This window comes from Halyomorpha halys, unplaced genomic scaffold, assembly GCF_000696795.3.
Source record: "Halyomorpha halys isolate HHAL.00 unplaced genomic scaffold, Hhal_1.1 Scaffold361.1, whole genome shotgun sequence".
Taxonomy (NCBI): domain Eukaryota; kingdom Metazoa; phylum Arthropoda; class Insecta; order Hemiptera; family Pentatomidae; genus Halyomorpha; species Halyomorpha halys.
The window spans coordinates 483,908-508,971 of NW_027108072.1; the positions used below are offsets into that span (position 1 = coordinate 483,908).

Genomic DNA, 25,064 nt, shown 5'->3' on the forward strand with positions numbered 1-25,064 from the left:
GTAGATATAATAAGAATAAGAAAGTAGATATAAGTAGAAAAAGATAGTATAGATAGAAATAGTGGATAAGTAGAAAGTAGATGTAATAAGAATAAGAAAGTGTAATAAGGCCTAAGTTATTTAATATTGTTCTTTTTATTGGAAGAAGATAGTTGACCGTACAAAGTAAATTGTAGGAATATAGTCCGGGTGGCGGTCAATAAAGGTATTAAAATAGTAAAATAAAACTATTTATTGTTTACCAACTTTTCACCTCGTTATCTCTGTTTTATTCTGACAGCCCTATCCTATCGATGGCCTGCAAAGTGGGACAAAACGTTGGTTAACAATAAATAGTTTTCTTTTACTATTTTGATACCTTCATTGACCACCACCTGGTTTATCTTCCTACAATTGTTCTTTTGAGTTTGCAATTGGATATTAAGAGATTAGGTTAAACTGTATTTAAATAATGATGTTTTTTGGATGTAGTGGATATGTGAGAAGAAATAATATTAATTAACCTTACAATTTAAGTATATTACACTATGATCATAAATGGAGGACCAGAAAACATTTAATATTTGGTGTGATTTTTGTGGAAATACAAAGAAAAATATAAGGTGGAAGGATATAGTTGACCATATGAAGTACATTGTAGGAAGATAGCCCGGGAGGTTGTCAATAAAGGTATCAAAATTGTAGAAAAAAATGTTGGTTTAACATGATCCAGTAGAGATTTTTTTCCTCAATCATTTTGATTTATAGTTAATAATTACAAATGAAATCTAACTAAAAAATAAGATACCACAATAGTTGTTCATGATTTATTTTGTATTTTCAAAAATATAAATAATTTTCAGGGGAGGAATGGGGAACAAGAGCAGGCCAAAGCATTAGCTACAGGTGAACACAGTCTCACTTGGCTACCATTCATGTGCTATAACTCCATATTCAAAATAAATCATATTTATCTAAGAACTGGAAATAAAATTTCATGATTATTACCTCAACGTTAATTTCCCTCCTTTGTAAATCTCCTGTGTCCATTACAAAGGCTCTACAAGTGTAGGTTCCATCATCGGTGACTTGAACATTTCGGATAAGAAGTCCATCAGTTTCCATGACAAACCTATCATCCTTTGGCACCTAGAAAATATCAGGATAGTGTTTTGAAAAAAAGATCATAGGACAATAATAGAAAGGACAATAAATTAAATCTGTTTTTCTATTACCTGCCTACCGTTGATCTGCCAGTCAACATGAGGTGCTGGTCGAGCTGTCACCTTACACCTGACTTTGTAGTCTTCACCAAGGAGTGGAAACTGTTCCTCAGGTGCATCCTCCCAAGTTACAGGAACTGTAAAATAAAATATTGAATATTTTTTAATATCGTAATAAAAGGTAGGCAAATCGCTGCTTAGCTTATATAATGGCACATCTGAAAAAATAAATTGTTGATTTATTTTTGAATTGGACATATTCCAAAGAGAGTATTATCGAATGGGGTTAATTTTTATACTGGAACCTTCTTACACACTGTTCTAAACCTAGTCGAGATGTCATAAAATAACCATAGTAATTAAATAGTAGTATTGTAAAAATAAAAATTATATATTAACAAGATTGACAATACAAGTTAAGAATAAATAGTCTTGGTTGTGGTAAAGGAAAGCAAAAAAATATTGAGTAATAACCAACAATTCATTAGTCAACCCCCCAGGCCGGATTCGTACTAGTGCCGCTGCAATTCTCAGGTTGCAAAGATCTATGCCTCTACTCCCTGAGCTACAGACAGCCCTATATTATTACTGTATGTAGTAGGTATATTATCATGGTAGTTAATATACCTTTGTGGTATTCTTCTTTAGCTTCCTTATTATTTTTAGTTTTTGTTAGTTTGTTTATATCGATGTCTTTTTATACCTGCACTTTCATACACGTTTTATTTACATGCCACTTTGATATTCTTAAAATAAATTTATCTACTGTATATATTTTTAATCCTGATGAGGAATTTCATTTTGGGTCAAAATTTTAGGCATTAATAAATATTTTAAACTATTTTCTTTTTTCTTAACAACAACCAAGACTATCTGCTTCCGAAAGAAGAAAAAGATAGGTACCATATGTTTTGAGGATAACGCTTTTCCTAAGCTGCTCTGTGGACTGGTAAGTTGCGATGCAAGTGAAGTTGCCTTGATCATTCTCTCTCAGGTTGTTTATTACCAAAGCAAGCTTTTGAGGACCTATCACGTTCACCTGGAACCTGTCACGGGTGTACCTGCAACGTAATTATTTTTAAAAGTTACCAAATAACAACTTAGAATATAAAGATTTTTCAAAGTTACTTAGTGTTGATCTGTTTTATAATCAGTTTTCATTGTGATCTACAGCTGATCATCAATTCACAGCGTTTATCCTACAGTTCAGAATAAAATAATTTCGTTTTTGTTTACATCTTGATATTTATCTATAGTGTAAAAGTCTATTCTATTTCATAACAACTCTTAGGCATTACTAAATATTCGAAGCATTTTTTTTTTTTTTTTTTTTTTTTATTCTTTCTACATTAAAATCTTTTCTCTTTAGTTTTCAAATTTAATATATTTTTTAATTAATTAATTGAGAGTGGTTAATTTTAATAATAATACAACAACAAATTGATTTACTCCACTCTCAACTAAGTTATTTCAATTCTCTAACGTTTTGGCACTTACGTCATTAACAAGGAGACAACCTCATTATTGATTTGTCACAATTCGTTAAAAAAACTTTTTACACTTAGATGCCAATTGCCCATGTCAAAAAAATAAAAATAACTTCGATGTATCAATAAATTTTTTTTTTTAAAAATGTCTTCTTACTAAAACACAATAACACTGTAAATATTTTTTAATTTATTTCTTTTTTTTTATTCCTTCCAAAAATAATTGTTTGTTGTTTATTACAGTATCATGTTTTATTTCCTTCTATTTCTCTCCTATAATATTATATACCAATTTAACAGGAACATTTTTAAACAAAGATATTGTTTCATGACTCACCATTATTTCATCTTTTTCAATTTTTTAATAGAGTTATTATGTTTCAGTTAGAATAAATTTTTTTAAAAAGATTGTATTGAAGTTATATATTTTTATTGAATTTCAACAAATCAATAATGAGGTTGTCTCTATGATTGAAATGTTAGAAACCTAAGGGTTGAAATGTTAGAGAATTTGAATAACGCAGTAGAGAGTAAAGTGGATCGTTTTGGAGTTTTTTTTTCTTTTTTTTTTTTTTTTTATCTTCTATCTTAGTGAAAATCATAGCAAATAATAGTAATTAATAATAAAGATTTATTATTGTTATTCAATTTATTTGATATTATATGAAGAAAAATCTGATGCACTTTGTGCATCACACAACTTTTATTTACCACCCTGTATTGATTAGAAATTAATTTAAAAAAGTTATGTGATTGCAATGCTTCACTATATCAACTTCATAAAATCACACCTTACTATATCAACTTCATAAATGAGTAAACAAATTAAAAACTGACCATTGTCATAACAACCATGGAAAATATATAAGTTTATGTTTTTTTCCCACTTTTCATTACTTTATATGCTTGATATTAATATTTCTAAAATCTTTAGGTTTCCAGAAGTAAATTATACATCTATGTTAATACAATTGATGATGAACAATTTAAGTTAAAATGATAACAGAAAATAAATGGTTGGTTAGAATGTTTTAATCACTATAAAATATTTTCGACAAACATACCTTTGATCCGCTATGAAATATTTAAAAAAAAGATATTCAACCAATAATGGCAAAATTTCCTTAGCTATATTTATTATTATATTTCAGAATAACTTTATAACATTGAATAAATAATATATTACTTGTTATTTTCATCAATCGGCATGTTATTCTGGTCAAGCCACTTCTGGTCCGTAATGAGCTCAGGTTGCTGAGCGTTAACTTGGCAGGTGAGGAGGACATTCTTTCCGACTGCTTTCACCTGGGTCTCCTGTACTGGGAAGATCTCAAGCTGAGGTTTATGAGCACCACCTGCAACAATACATTTATCTAAAATTAATAAAACAACTCAAGGAAAATTGCAAGAAAAATTGCCATAATAATGAGATGGAGGAAATATTGAAGAAGATGGTGGATGCTTGGTGGGGATAAGAGAGGTCCAGGTTCTTGCAGGACCTTAGTGTAAAGAATAAATAAAAAAATAATATAAAAGAAAAAATCACTTTTAATATTTTTATCATTACATCTCATTTGATACCAACAAAATAGGACCTTAAATTCCATATTTGTAAATATAAAAAAAAATATGAGCATATATTTTAGGAAGTTTTAATTATTTTCGCTAAAAACTCTTGAACTTTGAAGAGATAGGATTTCATGGTGTGAGCATGCGCATATAATGTGGCCTAGGTACTATTAAAGCCTAGTGCTGAAAAATAATACAAAGATGCGATTAGTGAAAAAAAAGACAAAACATCATAACAACTGGAGGTAACGGAAGAAAGATTTCTGTGATTCAAGGGCATACCCAGAGGGTGGCAGGAGGTGGTAGCTCATTGGTAAGGCGATGGACTAGTAACTTCAAGGTAGTTATTATGTTACCTGTAGCCGTTGAGTCAGCCCTGTGGGTTCAGAAGCCCTGGGGTCCACCCAGCCTCATAAAGTGGGTACCCTTAATCAGGTAAAAATCTGGCGGTTGAGCGTGATTCTGACCAAATCACCTCCTTGCACAACCGTTGCTATTTTAACAGTAACTACTTTTATAACTTATAAATCCAATAACTTCCTTACAAAGTACTGCACCCATGGAATGTAACGGTACAGATTTATAATAATTTTTTTTTCATGCAAATACTGATTGTAATAACAAATAAAGCACTGCAAAAAATGTCACAACCTAATTGTCTATGACTTTCCCCCCCCCTTGTTTTGATCCTGGGTAGACCCTTGCTGTGATTCACTGGAGGAGCTTTGAAGTCAAAGAGTCACAACACGATAGCTATGGATCTCTTAATTTCAGGAAACTACAGGGGTTTGGTTCGAGTATCGTTTTTTTAAAGGAAGTGGGTGTGCTTAAGTAAACACAGGAGGTTACTCTAATATGGCCTATCGCTAATGCAAATAGTTCTTATAAACTAATAAAATAAACGCACTAATATGCAAATGGCTTATCTAACACTTAAGAAAAGAGGAAAATGGACGAAGAGCAACTAAAAAAAATGCATTGAAAGCGATGAAAGAAGGAATGTCATCTGCCAAAGCAGCTGAGCTGTTTGGGGTCCCAAGGCGTACTCTGAGATAATTTACCTCCAACAATATCTAAGCCAGAAATACTTAGGAGGGCAGTTCTACCTGAATTTGACGAAAGGAATCTGGTACGCAGGATTCACAGGTTTGTTGATGTGGAGATGCCATTGACGTCCAAGTCTCTGAGGATCCATTTACTCTTCATGTGTCCACCTATTCAATTTATTCATGCGATATTAATACCTTCTGGAGTAATTTTTTTTTAATAATTGGAATCGTGTTGAAATTTAATTTTGATTTTCTTAGAAACGCATGAATTACTTTAGCTGTAGGACATATTTCAGGCCAGGTAGGCCATATTTGGGCCACCTACCTTACAACCTAAGGAGCTGTAAGAAGCCAATGTCGAACAAGAAAACCCTGAGAAAGTGAACGTTCGCTCCCTAAACTAAACAATTTCATTGGGGCCAAGGAAGCTGTTTGATGAACAAACACAATATCTTTAATGGCTCCTCGTCTTAATCGTACAACAACTCGATTAGTCTCTGTATCGATCCTTACTATCCAGCGATCGTGTCTTAGCAGATCCTCAGCCAATTATTATTTCGATACTTTATCTTCAGTCGGTAAACTCCCGTGGCCAGTTTAAGTTTTACGAATCTTTTACCAAACATCTTGTTTCATTTCGTTAGATGCGAAAAGCGGAAACAGCTTTTAAATATATATTATATGTTGTATTCGTGGCAATACTAACGCTTCATTAAATAATAAAAATATATTAGGAAAAAATAAAATCTTGCTGCTTAGTTGAGCTTCCGCTTGCTTTCTTGGAGGTCAAAAGTCAAGTTTTGTAGTAGTAGTAAATTAAAATATTTATACTTCTTTATTTCTTTTGGATTATATAACTTTATATCTTATTTCCTTAATCCTGCTATTTTTACATATTTAATTATCTATGTATACGTTTTATTTCCCACTCCTTTCATTACTTTATTGTACATATATTTACAATTTTCATATGTATTTTATTATTTGTTCTTTTTTTTTACTTAATTTTAATATTACTCTTCTTTCTACAACCTTTATCTTCTTATAATACTTATTCATGTCTTTCAACACTGTTTAGGTATCCATAATGTTAACTATTTTCCAATCATTCTGTATATTCTTTTGTTCATTGGTTGTATCTTGTTTTTTCGTCTTAGCCCTGATGAAGGCATGAAATTCTGGCCGAAACGTTGGCACTAATAAATAAGTTTTATAATTATTTGTGTTCTTCACTACCTCACTACCAACCATCTTCTCCTCATTATGTAATTCCACAGTAAACTATGAACTCATCATTATATATCTTTTTATGTTAACTTAGAGTAAATTATTTATAAATAATTTTATTTTTAAAATAGCTTATATCTTTTATATTCACATATCCGGTAATTACTACCTTGTACAACCGTTAGTCTAGTAAGAGTACTTCCTTACAAAGTACTGTACACTTGACCTTTCATAGCTAGCAGTGGTACAGATTTAATTTTTAATCTGGTAATTAAAGACCTAAATAAATAGCCATGTTTTAGGCGTTAAATGTGATGTAATAATTAAAATGCAAAAAGCTATTTTTCATTTTATTTATTTGCAATATTAATAAAATTTATTTCCAATAAAAGTTTAATATTAATTAATTAAAATGTTTCTTTTGTCGGGATTAACAAATTTAGAACGTTGCGCCGACGGCACAGAGGCAGTCTTTAACCGCACAGAGAATCGGTCGCACTGGTTTAGTGTTTCTAGCGCCGTCATTGACCTTTCGCCAATACAAGGCCAGAAGGGCAATGAAAAGAATCTTTCAGTGAAACAATAATCTTTATAATAAACCTTTTAATATTTTTTTATTATACAACTATATTCAGTATTTAAATATTTTTTTTATTGATGATAATGTTAAATAATGGTATACTATTTACAATTCTTAATAACACGTTGACAATAAATTAAATTAAAATAACTTTGGTAACAGAGAGGAAATATAGGGTTGGATGGATGAAGTTAAATATGTTGTATTTGATTTTTACCTAATGTGTTTTTAAGTTTAATATATTAATTTTATGAAAGTAGGTTTCACTGAATCTTAAAATTCAGTCATTCTACAATGATTCAGGAGTCATATATTCACTTATTTATTAATTTATTTTATTTCATATATATGTTTTTTTTTAAATTTATGAATTAGTTTTTTGACTTATTTGTTTTTAAACTGTTAAGTGCTATTTTATTTTTAATTTATTCCTACATTGTTATTTATTAACAATTCCTTTTAATTTGCATTTAATTTGGGTATGGTTCAAATGTGTGTTGCGGATCACTGGAGAGTGGAGGTGAGGTATTAGATATTGAAAAGGGGAGAATAACATATTGAATGAATAAGTAAATGATAATAATAGCTTTATTTTGTTTAAAAAATAAATGTCTACTAATAATAGCTTTTTAAATATACTGTATTTAGTTTATAGGTAATTATTGTTTGAAAAAGGAAAAGGTAGGAAAAAAATTGTTTTTGCATCATTGTTAATATATAGTAGTGTAAATATGTTCAATAATAGATTGATGGTTACGCTGTGTATTATAGTCAACCAGTGAATTTGTGCAGTAATGCCAAATAAAGCATCTCTTATTTTATCACATTTTATTTTATTTTTTATAATGCATTTAAATAATTTTTAGGAAAATTGAACAAAAATAAAACATAAGTATGAATATTTTTTAAAAATACAACATTAAGTTATTTATTTTGTTTAAAAAATAAATGTCTACTAATTGTTTTTGATAGGGTTATACTGCTATATCAATTATAGCTCTTCAATGACAAATCTAAATCTTTTTTAACCTCTTCAATTTTTTATTACATTAGACATTTCGAGCTTAAATTAGCCCATCGTCAACTTATTAAATTTTTCTAAAACACTAATTTATTCCTTATCGAAAACTTAAAGCGGGGGTGGAGTGGATCAGTGGTAAGGCATTTTATACTATCTCCAAGGATCTAGGTTCGAATCCACCTGTGGCAGATAATTTATTCTGTTACTGAAGCCGTGAGTCAACCCTGGCGGTTCGGGAGCCCTCCAGGTCCACCCAGCCTCATAAACTAGGTACCTCCAAATGGGGAAAAATCTGGCGGTTGAGCGTGATTCTGACCAAATCACCTGCTAGCACAATCGTCGGTTAAACAGTACTTCCTTACGAAGTATTGCATCCCTGACCTTATCAACAACTTAAAACCGTTATTTCATCAAGTTCCAAACAAATGTTTTCCTTTAGATGGTATTTATGCATTAATTATTCTATAATATTATCGTCAAGTAATGGAATAATTTTTCTTATAGATGTGTTTCTAACAAAGGCTGAATCTATATAAATTTTTATGTTTCGATATTCAAAGTTTCTAGGTAGTTTTCTCTCCGTGGGGGACAGATAAAAACATCAAACGCGTTCAATCCTTTCAGTCCCAAGTCCTTCGAACAATAGTCGATGCTCCTTACTATGCAACCAACAATGCCCTACATCATGACCTGAATATCACATTTGAATCAGAGCTTATTAAATCCAAATTCACCACATTCCATGAGATGCTTACTCATCATCCTAATCCCTTAGCCCAATCTCTATCAAGCCTTACCCATCCTCACAACCGTCCCCGGAGGTTGAAAAGACAGTGGCCCAGAGACCTATTATAAATAATTATATTGGAGTTCTGGCAATGGGCAAATTCTACACTCACGTCCTGAGGATCTGCGCCTAGCGCCATCAATACCAGTGACGCGGTCGAGAGAGAAGGATTTTCTGGAGTCGTGCTCTTTCTTCGACAAGTGGTGGAGGTGAAGAGTTAGATTCAGAATTCCCCTAGCTGAATTGTAATGTTGTACATAGGAATGATTGTGTTTAAGATATTATTTTACTATAAGTTTAAATTTGTTTTTTTATTTATTTATTTTTCCTCTTCTATTCTTCTTCTCATTTTGTTATTTCTTAATTTATACATTTTCAAATATGGTGTGCATGCACTCTATGATCCATATTATTATTGTTTAAAAATATGACAGAATGTAATATTACAAAATGAAATAACAAATTAGCTACAGGTAAAGAGTAGAAAATCAACTAATCGAATACGTTTAAAAGAGATAAATAAATTTAACTTTGCTCATAAGGTTGCAATGAGAACCACATTACACAGAGGCAGGTAGTGGGTAATATTCTATTAAGTGGCGTTCTCTATAAGTCAGTTGGGGCCCTTAGAGTCACTTCTGAAGAGGCACTATACAAAGCCTTCTCCACTCCTAAAGGTAAACTTATTAAAAAGTTAGCCTTCACAGGAAAGGGGGGAGGAGGGGTAATTAATAGCAGCTCGGCCTGGGCTACCTCAATAACTCCCGGGAATTTAAACTTTATACAATTTGTTTATCCGTTCTTTCAAGTTATCTACAAATGGATTAATTGAACCTTGTATCTTTTGGCAACACTGATTGCTAATCCGAATAGTGCTCCATAATTGAATATTCTAAATAATCGATTTTTTGTTTTAATTTATTAACTGATATTTACAACTGTATTAAAAACGCAAGCAGTACACTTGATAATAGTTATACACTGACATGATAAAGAAATGTGGAGAAATGAAGTTTATGGAGCCCTAAAGCTCAACTCCAGTCCAGATAGGCCTTATTATAGTAGTATAAATGAGTCCTTTGTAATTAGTTGGAAGTTTAGATTGTTTATCTAGTAAGTGTTATAATAGTCGGAATCGATGAGCAGTTTCCTGTCTTGTATGAGGATTCCAAGTCAGTCGTTTTTCCAGATTTAGCAAACAATAGATTTTAACCTTCTTCTTGCCAACCTGTGAATAAAAAATTTTTTTTTTATTAATTTATTTATTGATATTTACAACTGTATACACATATATACAACAAGTAAATTTGCTGTAGGTGACATAGTAACATGATAAAAACATGTGGAGAATCTACCCACTGATAGAACTCCAATAACATTTCTAGAGAAGAAGATCTCGAGGCCATCTTCTTTTCAGACGCCTAGGAGGATTATTAGGTAATGAAGGAGAAGCCAGGTTAGAAACAAGTGGATTTGGGTGGTTGAGAAGTTTATTATGGAAGGAACGGTATATGGTTCTGGCCAAATCGGCAACATATGGAATATTGAGGTCCTGATGGATGACTTGATTTGTGACAAAGTAAGGAGCATTAAGGATTTTACGAAGGATTTTGGGCTGTAAGGATTGGATTCTGGAGGAATTTGATGGTTTAGTGGAGCCCCAAAGCTCAACTCCGTATGTCCAGATAGGCCTTATAATAGTCATGTAGATCAGTCTTTTGTAATGGATTGGCAATTTAGACCGTTTGTCTAGTAAATGTTGCAATAGTCGGAATCTACGAGCAGTTTCTTGTCTTTTTAGTCTTGTATGATGATTCCATGTCGAATAAAAAATAAAATACAATCTTTCTTCTTTTGAAATAAACAGTATTAAAAAAACAAAACAAAATAGCACCATTTCTATCAATTTCACAGAAAGGTTTCCTCTTACAGATGAATTGTATTAAATTTAATCCAAAACAAAATACAGCATCACTTTTTCTACTATACGGTTTTCACGAGATATAAAACAAAAAGAAAAATATTTTTATATTAAAAAATATAATACGAAAACATATTAAAACAGTACAGTGAATTTTACCTTGTTCCATGATTTTGCTAGATCTCAATTAATATTAAGTTAATGCTTATTTTTTAACGTTTCTTTTCTAAAAGGCGGTTTAACCTTATCTATCGATAAGGAATGAAATTATCGATTGTTGACCATATATCGATTCTTAAGGTACTAGGAAGTTTTAAACTTTCACAAAGTGAACATACAACTTATGAAAGTTTAAAACATTTAAAATGTCAGCTGAAGATCTGATTCTTTTCCTTGAGGTCAGCAAAGAACAACATAAATAAACAAAACCGTATTTATTTATTTTATGCCGACGTTTAGACTTGAGTTTCAGGTCTTCATTATGGGTTATGGCGTAGAAAGTAGGTCTAAAACTCAGTTTAGGCCTATTTACTTAAAAATAGGGCGTTATTATTTCAAACGCAGTTTTGGACTACCTTCTACGCCATAACTCCTGATGAAGACCTGAAACTCAGGTCGAAACGTCGGCATAAAATAAATAAATATGGTTTTGTTTATTTATGTTGTACTTTGCTGACCGCACCCCCCAACAAACTTCTCCAATCATAAAATTACATCGATCAACATTGTAAAATTAGCTAAAACTAGGAACCGGCATGGAACCAGCACTATGATGAAGCCTAACTTATCTTAATTTCAGAATATTCACATGCAACTAGTATTGGTCGAAGTAAAGTATTATGTTCATATTTACTTTTAATTTAGAGATACATTAATTTTTATAAATAAATCGGTTTTAAATAAATTCATATCCATTCTTTACTCACAACTGTCAAATAAAACTGATACTTAGAAAATTAGCAGACAATTAGAAAATTTGAAGATGAGATTTATATATACAACCATATTTTTTGAAAGGACTTAACCCGCTTTTACTTACAATTTAGACCAATTTTATTCAGTTCCATTGTTCAGGAAATCAGTTTCTCGAATGAAATAACTCAGGAGAAGGAAACTTCTCTCTCCACCCAGCGGTCAGTGCTGGCTCGAATAAGACCCTCCTTCCTACAGACTGCGGAGGGCGGCAGTGAGCCCTCTTCCGATGTGAGGAAACCACTTGCCCTGGGGGAGGATCAAAGTGAATTCGGTGGTCGCGGAGGGGGCCCCTGGGACACATCTGGTCCTAATTATCGGGGATAATGGGGGAGAGTCCTCAGGGACTGGCGGTAAATATTCATACTCGACGCGCAGCTATCACACATCCCTCTGTCATCCCCAAAAAACCTCCTGGTTCGGTGATAGAGTCAAGAAATATTTTTAAGTATAAAATTTGGGCTCAGAAAAAAAACCGAGAGACTTATATTCTTACAAACACAAAATTAAAAAAGTTACTTTGTATTTAAATTTTTAATGTAAAATAAGGGATATAAGGAGGTTTATTGTGGCACATGTATTTAAATACATCGTTGCAGTGTAGCATACAACAATACCCAAGGCAGTGGGCCAGGGCCTGGATACACGCTGATAAGGCAGTGGCCAGTGAGTATTTAGGAGGCATCGGAGCGGTCTGGGGATCTGGCCATTATCCTCCCCCAGCGAGACTCGGCTATTCTTGAGTCAACCTGTGTTTGGGGCATCGACTTGCGAGCGACCCTCACCCATCATAGTTCAACCTGTTTCATCGTTATGAAGGTGGCCACATCAGATGAGATATATTAGACTGAAAATGTATTGTTGATATGCGTATATCGAAACCCTCCACCGCCTACTGTGAATGACTATTTTATTAGGACTCCAATGGGAGTCTTGGCCAAAATAAAAAAAATGTTGATACGATAGTTTATTATCATTAAGAAGGTTATTTTTTTGATTATTTTATTTTCTCCATTTTTTTTTTTTGTGAGATTTATTTCAGATTCTCAATTTTTTTTATCCGAACCAGTGAATATTTTTAGTCTGGGGAAGATATTGGTTCTTTATTCACTAAACACTCATCGCACCAACAATGTGTCAAAATATTTATAAACGAACTATTTCAATCACGAAAAACTAAAAAAGATATTATGTGATACACACAAAATTATAATATTATGTCCCGTCCTTTTGGCCACCTGTTCACGCCAAGAAACTTCACTACCCCACAACTTGGCTGAATTCATTCAAAGAAGACAAGCTGAAGAAGCTGCGTTATCGAAACCTAAAAGTTAACCAGATTTCTTTTCTCCTGTTCCTTGTTATTTCTCAGATCTCCTTTACACTTTATTTCTTTATTAAGAAATCCTAAATGTGTACTCGACGACGAAAACCCTTCGGCCGCATTTATGGCCACCACAGGATCAAGAGGTTAATACTCTCCATTTTGTGAATTTCCTGTATCCCCATACACAAAGCCCATAACCTGTCCCTCTATTTCACACAGGAGTGTAGGCGAGTACCAATCAGATTGGAACCACATATCCTGCGAAGTTCGAAGGTCGTGAAGGTTTCGCTGATTGCTTGAGGTTCGTTCTTTGATCCTCCGATAAATCCGACCATCCTTTTCAGTCACTTTATATCCAGCTACTCTGATCCCTTATAGGATTCGGATTGTTCGAGGCTTTCTTGTACATCAAGAACTTATCCCGACTGATCACCTATGATTACTTACATCGTAAGGGAAAATAGGCGAAATAATTACATTGCATTAAGCAATTATAAAAATAAAAAAATCTTTAGATACCATATAGCTTATTAATGACATGAAGTAGTTAGCCGAGAAGTGGTTAGATGAGGAAGGCAGTGAGAGCAGGTGTAGAGCGGGCCCCAGCTGTTCCGAGGAGGAGGGTAGTGGCACGGCCTCGTGTATCGGCGGGGGTAGAATCTAATCAACCGCCCTCATTTAATAATATTAATTCTATAAACAACCCAAAGTGGGAGGGGGCGCGACTTAAATCCTTTCGGCGGGAACAAATCCCGCGCTTTAGGGCTGCCTCTGGAGCTAATGGCGCCAACTTTATCCGTCTCGGCTTATCTGGGGAGCTGAGGTGGCCAGCATTAACATAAATACTTTACCCAGCCCTTCCCTCTCCTTCCCATACGCTCTGGGGAAACTTTCATAAGGTTGTAATATTCTAACGGAATAAACAACGAATATTCTCAGAGGAAGTCGATAATTTAACAATCAAACGCACATTAGTTGGTGACATCAAAATTGCTTCAAGGGTATACATATCATTATCTAATACCGTACTGATAAATACTAATTAATAGAGGAAACAGTCTCATTTAAAAAAACAAATCCTTTATTTTACCATATTTTCTTTAAAAAAAGAAATTGGGTATAAATGATCAAAGAAAGAATCGATTCATCAGAAGAAGGATAGGGTTATAAAATCTGCCCTAAATAATCCCGTAATGCCAAAAACATAACTCCACAACAAATATCATATCATATTTTACTTATAAAAATATTAATACTTATAGCGTTATTTACTATTGATAATAAGTTTTAATTAAATGAACACTGGATCTATTCCTTTAAAAAAATGAATTTTAAAATTTCTTTATTTATCGAGAAAAAAAATCAAGCCCATAATTAATTAATTTTTTTATATCATTAATTTTGTAAAATAAATTAAATTCGAAATTAGATGTGTCAAGAACTTTTTTCAGACGGATTTTCTGCAAACATGCTTTCATTTTTCAAGTGTTTTTGAAAAAAAAAGTTTAAAAACTCAAAATTCTAAAATAAGGGTCTATAAGTTTTAAATTGAAATAAGGTTTAGGAATAGAATGTATTTTAAGTTATTTTTGACTTTTAGGGGAGTGGGTGGTTCATTGGTAAAGCACTGCGTTGAAAACTCCGAGGACTGTGGCAGAAAATTAATTTCTGTTTGACTGTACCCGTGTCAGCTCTGTGGGTTCGGAAGCCCTCCTGAGTCCAGTCTCACAAATAGGTATCCTTTATTGGGTAACTCCAACCAAATCACCTCCTAGCACAACCGCAGGTCAAGTAACAGTACTTCCTAAGATGAACTCCTAAGATCCCCTGACCATTCATAGGTTGTAGTGATACAGATTTTTAATAATTTGACTTTTAGAGGCGTGAACAGACATATACTTATACATATACAACATACTGAGAAGTAAAAAAAAAAATGTAAATACCACCTAAATAAAAAATATTTAATCTGGATTTTCTTTCTTCTTTTTTAAATATTTAAAAATGTTGATTGGCTAAAGGTAAAAAGCTTGAAATTAAATTAATATTCTCAATGTATTACTATTGATAAAACTGATACGATGTATTGTATGAAAATCAACACTGAATTATATCATGATAAAATGGGGACACAGTATCCCAGAATACAATACATATCTGTATTAAAATGTATTTTTATTATAAGGTTTTGATCTTTAGGCGATTATAATTTTTTAAAAAGTACAGGTCAAAGTATTTACAGCAGACCACCATCCATTGATTTATTTTTTTTTTTTTGTTTTTTACGTCCTTAATTATTTTAATGACCTTATTAAACTCCAAAATACTTTGTTATGTAGAAAGATATAGCTTAACATTCATTTATGGTAAAGGGACAGATGAATATATCAGTAGCAAATGACATTGTTTGAACAATGAGTGGTAAATTTTACTTATATGACAATATTTTAAAAAGAAATAGATTTACTTAACAAAAATAGGTAAAATAAATTTTAATTGTATACATATTAATAAAAAAAAATGTTGATAATGTTAAATTAATTGTTATAACTGTAGGGATATTAGTACAAGAATCTGGGATAAGTCTGAAACGTTGTACTACAAATATTAAATAGTGATAATATTCGAAATAGCCTAAATACTTTTATATCCATCGACACATATCTACAGAGTTGTTAGGAAGAGGGCAGCACTGGTCGGAAGACAGGCTAATATAGACTGACTTCGGTATCGTGATTAAGCAGCTTACAGGGGAGAGAAGCACCTTAGGGCGCAATGTGCTTAGTAAGCTCCCATTATCATGCTTTGTATTCCCTTTTCCCTTCGCACCATCTAACCCATAATTGACCGAAGAGCCATGATAACTATATGTAAAGTAGAAACCGACTTAAATTTATAGTTAGATCTAACATGGTGAGATCAGAAGTATTTTTGTTTTATGGTTTTGTCTTACTATTTCTTCACTCCAAGTTTTAGATCTTGAATTTGTAAATACACGTAGTGTTTAATTTAATTACACTTTTGTTATTATTTTTATTTGTATTATTTTTGTTAGACGTTTGTTTTAAAAGAAAGAGCTGTCCTTGTAATTTGTATTTTAATGTTTAAATGCAGAATTAACGGCCAGTGGGGATTATTTGCCTTGCAACAGGTCAACAATTTACGGCTTAAAATCATGTGGTTAGTCGCCATTAGGTAGTTCGTCTGATTTTTTTTTTACCAGATCCTGTATTTGTGAGATATATGGAGTTTGAACATTTTATTTTACTTGTGAATTATGATAAAAAGCCACTGCATTCGATGAGTGTCATTACAGAACTCAATTTAATTAACAATTGGTTACCTTAATTTGAATCAGTATATGCGTGGGCCCACCAACTTGTGAAAGCCGGCCGGCCATACCAGCTACAACTTCGCAACAGTCCTACTGGTATGAAGAGATATCTACTCTGACCTATCGGAGTAGCAAACAGTATTTTATTTTATATATCTATTAATTTTGTAAATTTATTTATTTATTCATTTCAGTTTACTAATTTAATTTTATCTTGAAGGCCAGTTTTATTTTAATTTATATTCTTTATTATATTTCTAAATGTTCTATTTTGATTTTACGTTTGTTTTTTTATTGGTAATTGTGCCCAAGTAAATGTTTACATTCGAGCCAGTTTTTAATTTATTTTTCGTTCATTAAAGCTTTCCCTAAAAAAGACTTATGGGACCGTGTGTAATAATAAAAGTAAAATGGTCCGAGTGTGGTACAAAAAACTCAAGTAATAATTAACTATTTATATTGAGCTAACGTTTCGCCTCACGTTGCAGGGTTTCATCAGGGTTAAAAAAGATACAAACACTTAAATGAGGTAAACATAAATGAAAAATTAAAAAGAGGTACAATAAAACGTAAAAATAAGAAAAATAAAAGGTTATTGATAATTAATGATAGGTCTATATCCAGGTTACAGGTTACAACCTTTCGAGTCTCAAAGGTACGTTTTCTGTCTTGTTCATTATTTTCCTTTATTCTTAACCCCCGTTGTCCATCTTTTTATTTGTGCTGTATTTTATATTTATTCTTTTTATCTGTTATTATTTCCGTTTTCATTTATTGTCTATAACCTTTTATTTTTAAGTTTCATTGTACATCTTTTTAATTTTTCATTTACTTTGTTTATTTATGTTTAGATCTTTTAAGTTTTGTATCTTGTTTTAGCTCTGATGAAGCCCTGCAATGTTGACTCGATATAATTAATTAAATTACTATTTAAGTTTTTTTTATCGCACCCGGACCATCTTTCTATTGTTATTGTTATTTTTTTTTATTTTTTTTTTTTTTTAGAATTCCATTATTTATCCTTTTATTTTCACCTTAGTAAAAAACTAGGAGTGCCCAATTAGAACATTATGAGCAGTATTCAAAATCAGAATGATATTTTAACAATGGTGCCTAAGTGATTACAGCTAAAGGAACGCACACAGAGTTTTTAAGAACTTAATTATTATTAAATAATTTATTTTTCATATTTATTTACAAATGAGGAGTTGTCCATTATAAGTCAATATTTTAACTTTTGGAAAATAATTATTTGAAAAATATTATAAGAGACTCTTGTGTATATAAGATAAAATTTTATTGAAAATTTTGATGAGTGCCACTTTTGACTAAACCGAAGCGAATATATTAACTTTTAATAAAAAACTCTTCAAATATCCAGCAGCATGTAGCATGTAAACATAGTAGAAGAAAGTGTATTATAATGAAAGAGATGAGTAAGTCTTAAAACTTATTTGTTAGTTACAACGTTATGGACAGAATTTCTAGCCTTCATCAGGGCTAACAACAAACAACAAGATAGCAACCAGTGAAGAAGGATATATAGAATGATTAAAATAAATAATTCTACGGAATGAATATTTGAATAAACATAATGTTTATATTTTTATTAGAAATTCCATATTTAAATGGGAAAAAGAAGAAGTAAAGAAGGTTACTAAGTGCACGTCACTACCTAAAGAAAATTCATTTATAGTTGCTAAGGTTTTGTAAATATCATTTTGGAATTCTCTAAACAATCGACTGTTGAACAACTTGTACATTAAGATACGCAATAAAATTATCATTTCATGACATATTCTAAAGATCCTCTATCAATACATTGTAAGAAGTTGCCAAAAGATCTATACAAATCCTTTAAATATTTCCTATGATCCTTGCAGTGTTTCTCTAACTTCTTGCGCATTCCATCGAATATCCTTATCTAACAGATACCCTCGGCAGGAGATGCACTCTTCCGTAAAGAGTGGACTGACTGGGGGAGATAATGTTATTCACCATCTTCCAGACGAGGGATGGCAGCATTATACCAAGCCTGGCTGGAAGACGTGGCTGGAATATTGTCCTCGATGGAGACAAAGAGCTCCAGACAATGGGGATTACTTCTTACTTAATCCTTACAGGAGATGGAGAGGGTAAGGGGCTTCAACCCCCGCTCTTCGATACCTCTTCCTTTCTAGATCATCTATTATATCGGAAGTTACTGTACTCTTTTAACCTGGGAAGGAGAGAGAGAGCTTTTGAATTGGTTTGTAGTTTAAGTTTGTCCGTTGAATGTATTTGACTTGATGAGTTCGAAACCTGGTGGAATTGTCTTAGAGCTTACTATAGTTGTAAACTTGAGTGGTCTTTGAATAAGGTAGGAGTTCTCTCCCCAACTTTAATCAATCTCTCACTACTCGGCATTGTCGCCAACTCACTATCCTACACAATACGGCCTAGCATCTATTAGTCTGAAAGGGTCTTTTTGAAAAATTCCTAGCATAAATAAATCAAAATCTTATGAAAGAAATGGCCCCTGTGGTAGCTATAAGTACAGATCCTATTTCATTTATTTGTAATCATATATATATATATATATATTTTATTCCTTAATCGATATGATTATATGAAAATATTATCCCCCACAGTCAAGTTAAAACTTACAACTACTCAGACGTAACGTTCACTTACCATAAATATGGTCCGTTAAAAATCGACCATATTTTTTTTACCATATTGGTGAACAATTAAATTAATGAAAACAAGATAACAAAGAATTAACCTAACTTTATTTTACTTAAATATGTTCCTGCAGATAATTTATCATGCATCTTTTAATTATTGTATACATATATATTTATGTGCTTAGGAACTGATTGCTTGAATGTATTTGCCTATTTATTATTCATTTACATATTAACGGTTGGATTATATTTTTCTTTTTGTATGTAAGAGAATTATTTTTATAGCATAAAGCAGTTTATAGTGTATTTTTATGTTTTGTGAATTGTATTATCTCTCCCTCTTTAATTATTTTATAACATACACTTATATAATAATGAATTCATAAAATTTACTAAAATATTCAAAATTAGCTCTTATTTTTTTAATCTATTTTCTTTTCTTGTTTTATTTCCTTTTTTTTAAATTTAATTTTTATAATATTTATAATGTGTAATTACAATAATGTACATGAGACCGATTGATTGTTAAGGAGATTGAAAGATAAACGATTTTTCAATGAAGTTAATAATGAGGTTTTGTAAATGGATATGGGTGGGGAATTATAAAACGACGTAGCTCGTTATTAGATTAAATAATCTAAAACTTTTTCCCCTCGTTTATTTTTATTATATCGCCCATTACAAAAATTATCATACTTTTATATTAAAACTTTAGTTACTTTTTTTTTCAAAAGTTGAAAACATTAGTTTTTTTTTTTTAAATTTGTGTAAATCCATATAGAAAGGCCCTACATTATATCTACGTATTTAATTAAGATTATATTCTATTTTCTTTGCAAAATGAATAAAGAAAGTAGATTTACGGTTAAACAAAATAATTTTAAAACTAACATTGTGAAGTAAGATGATTAGGCGAACACCAAAGGCAACAGGAAATCGATATGGTGGGTAGGGAGGGATAATAAGGAAAGATCGGCCAACCTGTTATAATAAGGTTAATATTTTACAAGAGGGAAAAGGATAATACAATGTTTACAAGAACCATTAATATCATGGCAGGACTTCTTTGCCTCGGGATATTAATCTCTCGTTTATTTCAGGTTGAGGATTAATGAGGTCATTGAAGGGTGTGATGAATGGTGGATGGTAATTGCTCCTGGCGTCTGGAAGAAGTCTGTTTACTTTATCCTTGATGGATGGCCGCGGAACCACTGTGCCTTCTCTTAGGTCATCAGCGTCCTCAGGTCTAAGGTCACAAAGTGAAACAGAAACAGTACCTAAATCATATATAATGAAATAATTTATTTTATTTATAAATCGACCAAATTTTATTCATAATAATAATAAATTGAAAAATATAGGATGGCCATAATAAATAAGTTCCTCAAAAAACCAAAGAAGTACCTGAACAAGTAAGATGAAGTCTGATATTCCACCTCAAGAATTCATAGAGACCTTGCCTTTAAAATTGTCTTCTAACCACCTAATATACTCAATAAATTGCTACTAATTCATTCAAAACATTCGCGAAATCATGCTCATTCACATAAAGAATATAAAATTATCATATTATTTTTTTTTTCGTAACCTCCTTTATTATTAAATGTATACAATACATATATAAAAATGCATAATACAAATTACAAATGTATACTAGCATACTTTTGTAATTTGTATTATGTATTTGTATGTATGTATTGTATAAATTTAATAATAAAGGAGGTTACGAAAAAAATTATCATATTATATTATATTATCATAACAACGAGTTTATAAAAAGACTTGTTAAAATTGTGTGAGTATGGGTTAAAAACCAATACAACAATTTGTAAAAAAGCTACATATTTTATAATGACTATCTTTAAGTAACAGTTTACCAGTTACATGTCTATATATATATATATATATATATATATATATATATATATATACACACATACAATAAAGGAGGTATGAAAAAAAAGAAAGAAAGTAGCAGTTTACTTAATAAGTAAATACGCTGGCCCACTGGAAAATATAATTTCAGTTTGACAATTGAGATTCTACTATCCGTAAACTTATATTAACCTTAAATTGTACTTGCTGTGAACTTATAGTTATGCTAGACATGAACGGATGATTTAGGTGGGCTACGAATTTTTGGTGGGAACCCGCGGGTCTGTATAATTTGAGACAAGAAAATTGGAAATAGTTTGATCGTCCTATACCTAATTATAGTGCATACCTATACACTTAAGTGATAATTAAGTGTGGCCAACGTATTTTAAGCCATCCTAACCCATTAATTCTTAATCTTTCATCCTTAGCAATCCCTGATAATCCTCCGAAGTGTCTGAAAAGAAGATGGCCACGGGACCTTCTAATTTAAATTAATGTTTGAAGTACCACTGATAGGCATATACATATTTACTTATTGTATTATTTTGTACAGTTGTAAATTACATTAAATAAATAAATAAAAAAAATAAAATAAATAAAAAAAAACCTTTGTAATTGTTCCAAAGGGACCAAATCCCAGAATAATAAACTATTTTTATTGCATTTCACTTTATTTAACCGATTGTTTCCAAGCTAGTTAGATAAAATCATCAAAGAAATCCGTAAAAATTAATTTTTACATTTACTGGTGACCGTACCGTAGTAAGTTACTTAATGAAGTTTACATTTCATTCAATAAGTAATAGCGAAGCTTCAACGAAAAAATACTTAATGTTTGGTTGTGAAATTGTAACTCATTTAAGCAAATCTTAACTCATTATTGCCCTGGAAGTATTAAAGTATACTTTGAATAAATCAGGATCTGTCTAATGCCCTTTTTCTTTTAGTGGCATTCATATTTAGCAGTGTTTTAAGGTTAGGCTTGAGAAAGAATAAAACATAAGTAACTCATTGCAACCCTGACACTAATCTTAAAATGAGGTTTGAGCCCTGCCTAATTCGTGCGATATCTAAAAAACGGCTCATTTTATGGTTTTAAAAGAACAATGTTTTAAACAGGGTGCAATCTGTGTTCTATGGGAACGAAAACATACACACAAGTTAAGACAAGTTACTGTAAGACATACGAAGTACTATTGTTCTTGATAGTAGTTATCAGAAGTTGAGGACACCACAAAACATAATTAGATGGCTTCAAAAAAGAAAAAAAAATTGCCTAGCACACTCTTCCATGATTTCATGTAGTTGTATTAGAATAACCGAAATGAAACTGATCTCTAACGATTTATCATCCTTACAACATAAAATCAGGCAAGGAAGATATCGTCACGACCAAACTGACGAACGTTAAGTTCAGCACATTTCCAAATCCTATTGGGACGTAAAGGCAGGACATGGGGACATGAATAACAGGATTGGATACCGCCGTGGGCTGTGACTAATTCAAAGAGCTCTCCTCAGGACACAGCTGCGTATCGTCGCCTTTACGATCCCACTAACAGCCTTCCTTCCATTACCATACGTCACTGTTTACTGCATCGGCCCACTTCCATAGGGTTAGTCTTTATTTATAGCACTCTTCAGATCGGGATGGCAGTCGGATTGGTCCATAGCTTCTGTGTCCTTTGGATACTGTTTGCTTTCACGCGGTCGATACTTACATTGATGATTCAATTTTTCTGAGAACAAATATTACCTAAGTGAATAAATATTGAATAAAATCGGATTACGTCCGTCATTAAGGGATAGCACTGCTGCAATAATGTTAAAACCATCCTGTTACGAAGGGTGCCCAATAAATGATAGTGAAAAGCGTAAAAGGAATAGAAAGAACTTAAGTATACCTTCCGAATCGCGGATGGTAAATTCATGGGAAAAATAATCATAGGTTATAAGGTAATTTTCTTCCTCTCCCCTGTTATTTTACCTTTAAAACATATCAGAAAATTGTATGGCTAAATTCCTTCTTCCCTAAGTATAAAGGTGTGTTCTCAAAGCTGTTCGTATTATACCTACGATTAAGAAGCAAATGCTAGTTATTTTTAATCTGTATTATTATGTTTATTTTTCTAGAAGATATTTCTCCTTTATTACTTCTTTGATTTATTTTAACATCCGGACAAAGTTTCTAGGAGTAAAAAATTGTCCAGTTCATTGTTCTATTAAAATACAAATTACCAGGAAATATCTTAAATAAGAAGAAAAAAATAATCCACGATTTTTTCGTTTATTGCCTGATTTTATCTAATTTCCGACTTTTAATAAGGAACCCTCCCGCGGTCACTATATTCATGCTTTTAATTTATTTTGTCCTGATTTATATCGACAAAAAAAATTTCAGTATAGCTATATTTTTTCTTGTATTGCTTTACTTTTTTAAATTAATAATGTATAATACTTTTGAAAAAAAATATTGTTCTTTTTAAAAGAATTTTCAATAATTTCTTTTTTATTCTTGTATGTTTTATTGGATCTTCTCTTCGACAGAGACAACCTTTGGACCAAAACTTCCCAGTTGTTTTTATTGAATTTTAGAAAATTATTCTTTAAACATATTCGCAAACTTTCCTCCGATTTTTAGTTAAAAACACACTAAACCAGAAATGTTTTGTTTTTAAAATGTTTAAATTGGCCAAATAAATGTTTAATCCGAGCCAGTTTGTTTTTTGTTCATTTTAAAGCCTTCCAACAAAAAGACATAGCCGATTTGAGGTGGCTTTAACAACTATGTATTTTTAATTCGTTGAATTGACGAAAAGTAACTAGTATTTGGAGGCTTATTAACGCCGAGAACTTTGACATAAGGGGAAATAGGCACTGAACTTCGAGAGAATTGCTTATATTAATATAATTCTCATTATAAATAATAATTATATTCAATTCTCAAAAGATAGTTTAATAATATTTGGACTTGACTTGAATCAAACTTTTAATTTAACACATAAGTAATTATTATCATGTTGTAACATTAAGCTTACATATGGAGAGCTGTAGAGTGAGCAGCAAACCGACATTGACATGTGACAATAGTAATAATCCTTTCTCAGAAGCCATTGTCGTACCTGTTGACAGAACAGAAACCAATCAAACACAATACGTCATTACAATATCAAAGCATCATTATTTATAATTATAGCCAAACATCTTGCAAGCTAAGTGAGGATCAGATTTTACAAATTTCAACTAAAATTCTTTTTGAATAATTGCGTTTTGAATATCATATTAAAGCCCACATTTTCACCATGCCCATTTTTAGGCGATCACTAATTAATTTAGTAGTATCGAGAACGCACTCTCCACTACCTTCTTGAAGTAAGAAGTGCGTACTAGAAATCTGAAATCAACACGATTAGGTTCTGGGAAACAAGTAGTTTATTTTCGAAGCATTATTTCACTGATGTAATAATAATAATAATAATAATAAAAATAATCTTAAGTAACGATCATGAAAATATGATGTGAAAAACAATTATTAAACGTACTTAAAAAAATAACATTCCTATCAATGTTGCTCTCTGAACTGAGAGCGAGTGAAAAGCTTTCCTCCTGCCTGGTAGAATATGCTCAGGGAATTTATTTTTTTGGGGTTTGAAATGTTGATTTAATAAAAAAAATAAATAAAAATAAAATTTAAATAAGTAAAATTTTATCCATTTTAGTCTCAAAACATTTGTATTATATTTATAAGTCTGACAGGATAAATTTACATAAAGGATAAATTTATAACAATGAAGGTGACTGTGATAAATAATTATAATTTGAATGTTAAATTGACTAGTTAGGGTAATTCGTTGGACTGACCTGGACAGAATAGGATTGGATAAAATTTTATTTATTTAAATAATATTAACCAGTTTCAAGAAAGTATCAAGATTATAAATAAAAATAATAAACTTCAGTGAAAATGAAATAGACAAAATGAATTGAAGATAAGACAAACAACATAAATAAGTAAACCAAGCAACAACGTTAAAAGATATATTG

General features: G+C 31.4%; 1 protein-coding gene across 3 annotated transcripts in view; it reads right to left on the reverse strand.

The window, feature by feature from the left end:
* Fas2 (fasciclin 2) overlaps positions 1–24,142 on the reverse strand; it is a 64,756-nt gene extending 40,614 nt beyond the window's left edge. For all 3 annotated transcript variants that reach the window (XM_014422165.3, XM_067046472.1, XM_014422166.3), the window contains exons 1-5: positions 24,059–24,142; positions 3,876–4,044; positions 2,106–2,263; positions 1,215–1,339; positions 988–1,128 (exon numbers count right to left, since the gene is read on the reverse strand). In XM_014422165.3, coding sequence (XP_014277651.1) covers positions 988–1,128; positions 1,215–1,339; positions 2,106–2,263; positions 3,876–4,044; positions 24,059–24,134 — 669 coding nt within the window. In that variant the 5' untranslated portion in view covers positions 24,135–24,142. The remainder of the gene's footprint in view (positions 1–987; positions 1,129–1,214; positions 1,340–2,105; positions 2,264–3,875; positions 4,045–24,058) is intronic.
* Between the last annotated feature and the right edge of the window lie 922 nt (positions 24,143–25,064).